Genomic DNA, 6,090 nt, shown 5'->3' with positions numbered 1-6,090 from the left:
TCTATTAGCCTTAATTAAGCTTGATATCCTAATTTAGGAAATGTGTCGTTGAAAACAAGGCGTTTTGGTAGATTTTTTTCTCTGTCTTCCTCCGATAGTGAAAAAGCCCTACCAGCTTTCTGCCTTTGGGCTGCTTTTCCTCCTCTGAGAGTTGGAAATGAGAAATGGAAATGGAAATACCAGGAGGTGCTAAATTAGCTGGCTGATCTGCACTTATTGCCGCATACAGGCCCCTATTACTTTGCCAATCTGTGCCTCTCTTTTAGCATTCCGGGCATGGAGAAGCTTCGAGATAGCAGATTTATCAAATGGGAAAATGAATGCATGATGATCAGTTAAATTGAAAATCAGCGTCTGCATGACAGCCCGACCTGACACCTCCGTAATTAGAAAGAAAAATGATGGCGTCCGATGCATAATAGAGCAAAAACAATTTACACTCTCCCATAATGATCCGGCGTTCAAATTGAAAATTTCTCCGGGTATAAATTGAATTCATAAAGTATGATTCATGGACGACACATCTCCTGGAGGCTGCCTGGGCATATCGATTGATAGTTTGTCTTGAATCATGCAGCGTGCAGCTCTCAGGCAAGAAAAGCTTAACTACTTAAGCAAATCGCTAATTTCACCTTAAGGCCACCAATGTGCAGCCAGCGATACTCCTATTCAGTGTGCTAATGAATTATGGATGAACTGGGCATACGTCCCAAATAGCCTAAGAGTAGCATGGAAAAATACACACCGAAGAATCTTAAGGGTTATTTCAAATTGGCCCCGGTTATCCCACAATTTAGTAAATAAACCTTGTATCTCTGGATTTCTAAAGAAGTGACAACCTAGAAGAATTTAGCAATTTCCCTCTTGCATAGTGTCAAAAGTATTCCTGATTCAACAATAGAAAAAAAAAACATTAGTGCTATTGTGATGAAATAAATATAAAAACAAACTGGAAGTCCCCTCAAAACTTCACAATTAATATGAGCTTAATATATATATATATATATATATATATATATATATATATATAAATATATAAAAGATGCCTGTAAACTCACTGGAGACTAGAATATTATTGGGAACTTATAGAGATATCATGGGAGATAATCAAAAATAAATCAATAAAAATAAACAAACACCACAGAGTACAACAAGGCATCTATAATCTCAGCACAATAAGCACCATGCAGACACAGAGGATACACCTCTAACCCACAACAACACCATGCAGGCCTGTAATCTTCTGCATGTTCACTGTGTGTGTGTGTGCGTGTGTGTGCGTGTGCCATGTTGGCTTGTGTCTGCCCCTGCCCCCAACCAGCCTAATAAGACATTGCTTCCTAGTGCAAACAGCTGCATTGGGGTTGAAATTTATGTAAATATTTTGAAAGGGACACTGGCTCAGAAATTCATTTGCGCCGGCTCAGACGTAAAGCTCACCCCTCTGATTATTTTCAATTTATTTGCAAATCAAGACCCAAAGAGAACACTGAAGGGCTTGTGGATTTTAACAAGGGTGTGAGCAGCTCTACATATATAGCTGGACTGGACGTGTGTGTATGTTTTGGTTTTGTTTTGTTTTGTCTTAAGATATTTTTTTTTCTTTGATGTTATTACATGCTTCACAGCAGCCTCGACATTTTCTTCCTTGGGTCGACTTGATATTGTGGTCAACACTGCTAATATTGCAAAAGGGAGCAGATGTCCCAGATCCTGCACGGCTTCCCTGGGGACCACCAACCCTATTAGAACAAATGTGTTCGGCTATTGTAAATAGGCACGTTTGCCTCAGCCCGTCCTATTACAGCCGACGCATGATCAATAGGCTGATAACACAGAAACATCAATGTAAAGCGACAGAACAATGAGGGATATCATCGAACATCTATCTTAATATAGCCCTGCTACAAGGGACCCTGACAAAGTGGAGAGAGAGGGAGAAGAAGAGGAAGAAGAAGAAGGGGGGGTAAGAAAAAAAAAAAAAAAAAAAAAAGCTCATGAAAATGCCTCCCCACGAATCTCCATCCCCTATCCAATATGCACAAACACACACACTCCCAGCTGCCGGGGCTATTATTTTCCTATTTCAATTTGACACCCAGGCCTTTTCATGCTAATTCTATTATTCTTGGAAGTTTATGTGATTTCATATCACTAGAAATCGGTAATGTATTATAACCCCCTTTGAGCTAAAATAAACTGAATCCCCCTGCAGTAGCCACCGGGAAAATAATTACTTTCATATCAAAACTCTGCAGGAGTTGAGCGGGTCCTTTTCGCCTCGGGCTCGTAACCTCATTTCAGTGGGGGCTTATAGATGAATAAATTTGTTAAGGCAATATACAAAGTACAACATGAGATTTCTTAAGAAAGCCCTTCCTACTGTACTAGTGCACTGTATGTGCTGCTATTTAAGGTCTCACACGGTTTGAGGTGCTTGTATACAATAGATTTATTTAAGAAAAACCTTACATATATAAATAGTATAATACCTTTTTACAGCTCTTGAGGATTTTTGTTGGTCTGGTGGTCTTGTGTGTGTGTGTGTGTGTGTGTGTGTGTGTGTGTGTGTTTTTGTTTGTTTTTTTGACAAGTTATCACACATTAAAGGATATCTAGAGACTCCTGACTCACACACACATACACACTCGCAGAGAGAGAGAGACAGAGAGAGAGAGAGAAGAGAGAGAGTGAGAGAGAAAGAGAGAGAGAGAGATAGAGCACACCATTGTCAAAAAATATCAGCAAAGGGGAAAAACCTAGAGATTAGATGCAAAGATGTAGTTTCTGGTTAAGCTTTGGCCTAATGAAAGGTGTCGTTTAGAGGCTATATCAGTATGTTTCTGCATTTTTTTTTACCCCCAGGGATTTATTCCATGTCGACATCTTCTTTAGAGTCTGTCTTTGTTTCTGCTGGACTGTCACTGAGGACAGACTCGGGGTGGTCGGGGTGGTCCTTGCTCTCTAAATGCTCGTTTCTGTCTGCATCGACAGACTTAATGAGTTGTGGACTGTGTTCGTGGGCGAAAGTCGAATCGCTGCAAATAACAGAGGTCTGAGTACTTTTGCCAGTGGAAAAGGCGGCCCTGGACGGGCTGGTGTGCGGTGAACTGGTCTTGTCCTCTGATCCCACCTGTCCTTTTTGTGTGGCGTCTGCAGAGTCCGGCGAGCTGCTCCTACATCCCGCAGAGCTCGCAGAGACGCTGCAGCGGCCACTGAGCTGGTTTCTCTCCGCCGGTGTGTCACTGTCAGAGTTTGTTGCTGCTGCTGCTGCTGCTGCTGTTGTTGTTGTCTTCAGAGCAGTTTGAGGAACAATGAATCCAAGCGGCTGTGTGATGGGATAGAGCAGGAAGTGTCCTTTCCCTATCAAAGGCCGTGAGGACGGTAAGGCCGCGGGGTTGCGTCTCGGTCTGGAGTCCGAAAGGAGGCTTTCGACGCTGAAAGGGTTGAGTTTCTGCAGGCTGGACGCTCTGTTATTGTTGGAGCACAGGCTTGACCGGTGGCTGGCGTCGGGCGAGTCCAGCTCGGATCCGCCAGCATCCAGGTCCAAGTGTCTTTGGTTCTGGTTTTGGGTTTGGAGAGGGTGAGGTGTTTGGTCGCAGCTCGACGGCGTTTGGCTTCCCCCGACAGAGTCAAAAGGCGGGCCTGTGGTGTGGTCACTGTCGGTGACATGCGACACTCCGCTGTCGCTGTCTGATCCCGGGGTGTGAAATAAATCCCCAGACAAGAGCTTGTTCTGGGACTTGAGCAGCCGCCGCTCCTGCTTCCGCTTCTTCTTCTCCAGCCTGTCCAGCTCTCTCCGGGCGATCTCCTCCGGGTCCATGGGCTCTCCGCTGCAGGTGGTGGGGTGGGCGTTGTGAGCAGGTCGACCTGGACCTTTCTTTGTGTTTTCCTTTTTCCTCCACTTGGCTCTGCGATTCTGAAACCATACCTGCACAGGGAGACAAAACACCTGAAAACACGTGTAATGTGCACCTCTGTCACTACAAGGGGAAAATTAATTAGAGCTGAATTTGTCTCTGTCTTAACTCTATGGTAATTAAATAAACAGTGAGGTTACATCTTGCTCTTGCTGTTTTGTATGCAGGCCTTTAATTAGGCCTTTCATTAAAAACCAATCTGTGCATCATGGCTGGAAAAAGTTGGGATGAAGAACAAAAGAAGCTTCGGTTTGACACGACAACTGAACTATTGGCCAGTTTCACAAGTTTTAATAATAATCTATTTCCAATGTAACAACTAAAACTTTGTGAGCTAACACTTCACCGTTTTCATCGACAGAAATGTCCTTATAGAAAAATAAAATTATAATAATCGATGAAATTGAACTATTATAAAGAAGGCTGCACTGAATATTTCTGGTCTTTGTTTATCAAGTATTGTCAATAAATGTGAGGAATATGAAATCAATGTTTCTGACAAAATAATTTCAATAAAAAAATTTTTAAATTCAAAATATCAACCAGTATTAAAGACTTCATTATTTTTCAAAATAAAGGAGCAATTAAAATTGATTTATTTGACTAACACAAACCATGAAAGGTCAGACAATACACACACATGCAATGATTCTTTGGGTAATTTTTAAATTATTATCAAGTGTACATTATGAGCCAAAATTCACTTTTGCTACATGAGGATTTATTCTACTTTTTTTCTTTTTTTTTTTTTTTTACAAAAATGAAAGCACTGAGTCGGTGCCATGAATAAAAGGAATAGAGATACACACACATAAGCTCAAAATCACGACAAAAAAAATATATGTAAAGGAACAAAATAAATATTTACCTGAACCCTTGATTCTATCAAGTCCAATCGGAGAGCCAGTGCCTCCCTCATGAACACGTCGGGATAGTGGCTCTCATTAAAAGCCTTTTCTAATTCCTCCAGCTGCCAACCAGTGAAATTTGTGCGAGTTCTTCGTCTCTTGCAACCAGGGCTATCTTTGTCTGGGTCCACCGAGTCTGACAGCAGGGTGAGAATAAATGTAAACAAAGGATAAATTATTTATTTATTTAATTAAAAACAAATACCACATTTTAACAGCATTTTAACAGGACGGTTTCATGTGTGAGCAGACAATTTTGCAAACTTTAGAGCTATAGAAGGAGATTGCATTTGGAAATGTTGCAGTCTATTTGCACACATGCAGCCTGCAGCCTCTATCAAAGCTTTTCTGAATGAAGCGGGGATGCCTCAGATGTTAACACAAGCATTTCCTTGCTCTGGTGTTTTACTGACTGACAGGGACATTGTTTTTGCTTGGTTGCATCCTCAGCTTTCGGTGATCGAGATGAAATGCTCTCCCTGCTTCGCCTCTGTGTTTGTGAGGTTTGGCATGCCCTTTAAAAAACACCACCAAGAGGATAACTTGTACCGCAATATCCTGTCTTTGTTTCTGTCTGTTGTTTTTTTTTTTGTCTCTGTGCAACCAGCCAACCTTGATGAGAGGTTATTGTGCAGCATATAATGTGGCTTACCTGTCAGTTTGTACTGCTGATTATCTCCATTCATCCCGCAGCCCGAAGACAAGAGGGGGTTGGAATTACCCACCGAAGCCGTGCAGGAACCATTGAGTAATCCGTCTATTGAGAAAGGAACCGCGGACGCAGATTGAAGTTGATGCCCGGCTAATTCGTAAACGTGATGGTGGCTCAGATGGTACGGGAAGCCCACCATCCCGCCGAGAGAGCCTCCGAACTGGGCGTGAGGTGGATCCAGTATCCTGCTGTCCATCATCCCGCAGGCAGAAGGAAACGACGTCTGGAGGCCGGTGATGGGAATTTAAAAAGCATGCAGTGAGTGTGGCCAACGAGTAGGGGACATGATGTGAAGGGAGGGATGAGCTGTACTTTATCCACATGAACCTCCCAATAATTAGCCCAGGCTCTGGGAATATGAGACCCAATGAGAAGCGGTAATGGACTCTGACGTCAGAGACGCACTCTGCAAACGCTCCCCGTATCGATTGCTAATTAAAGCTGACATCCACCTCAATAAACAATATCAGAGCTGTCACAACAAGACAGGAGGGCTTTGATAAGAACTACATCGCAACTACACGGGGGACCCACCGGGAGGAAGGGCTCA

The 6,090-nt window shown here is 42.8% G+C and overlaps 1 protein-coding gene across 1 annotated transcript; it reads right to left on the bottom strand.

Annotated features, from left to right (window-relative positions):
- Positions 1-2,442: 2,442 nt before the first annotated feature.
- On the bottom strand, positions 2,443-5,883 carry uncx (UNC homeobox). The gene is made up of 3 exons (XM_056401860.1): positions 5,481-5,883; positions 4,789-4,964; positions 2,443-3,931 (listed from the first exon to the last, which is right to left on the bottom strand). Exons 1-3 carry the CDS (start codon positions 5,737-5,739, stop codon positions 2,870-2,872), a joined length of 1,497 nt encoding a protein of 498 aa, XP_056257835.1. The 5' UTR covers positions 5,740-5,883; the 3' UTR covers positions 2,443-2,869.
- Positions 5,884-6,090: the final 207 nt, after the last annotated feature.

Source organism: Seriola aureovittata, chromosome 17 (genome assembly GCF_021018895.1).
Source record: "Seriola aureovittata isolate HTS-2021-v1 ecotype China chromosome 17, ASM2101889v1, whole genome shotgun sequence".
NCBI classification, from domain to species: domain Eukaryota; kingdom Metazoa; phylum Chordata; class Actinopteri; order Carangiformes; family Carangidae; genus Seriola; species Seriola aureovittata.
Note: the sequence above shows the minus strand (reverse complement) of the source record. Positions and strands in the feature narration are given on the sequence as shown.

Bases quoted from the DNA above. Each gene is read 5' to 3' on its own strand.
- uncx (XM_056401860.1), bottom strand. From the start codon at position 5,739: ATGATGGACAGCAGGATACTGGATCCACCTCACGCCCAGTTCGGAGGC. The intron at 4,965-5,480 runs GTAAGCCACATT...CCCTGCTGTCAG, and splicing joins TCAGCAGTACAAACTGACAG to ACTCGGTGGACCCAGACAAA. The intron at 3,932-4,788 runs GTAAATATTTAT...CTCCCTGTGCAG, and splicing joins TGATAGAATCAAGGGTTCAG to GTATGGTTTCAGAATCGCAG.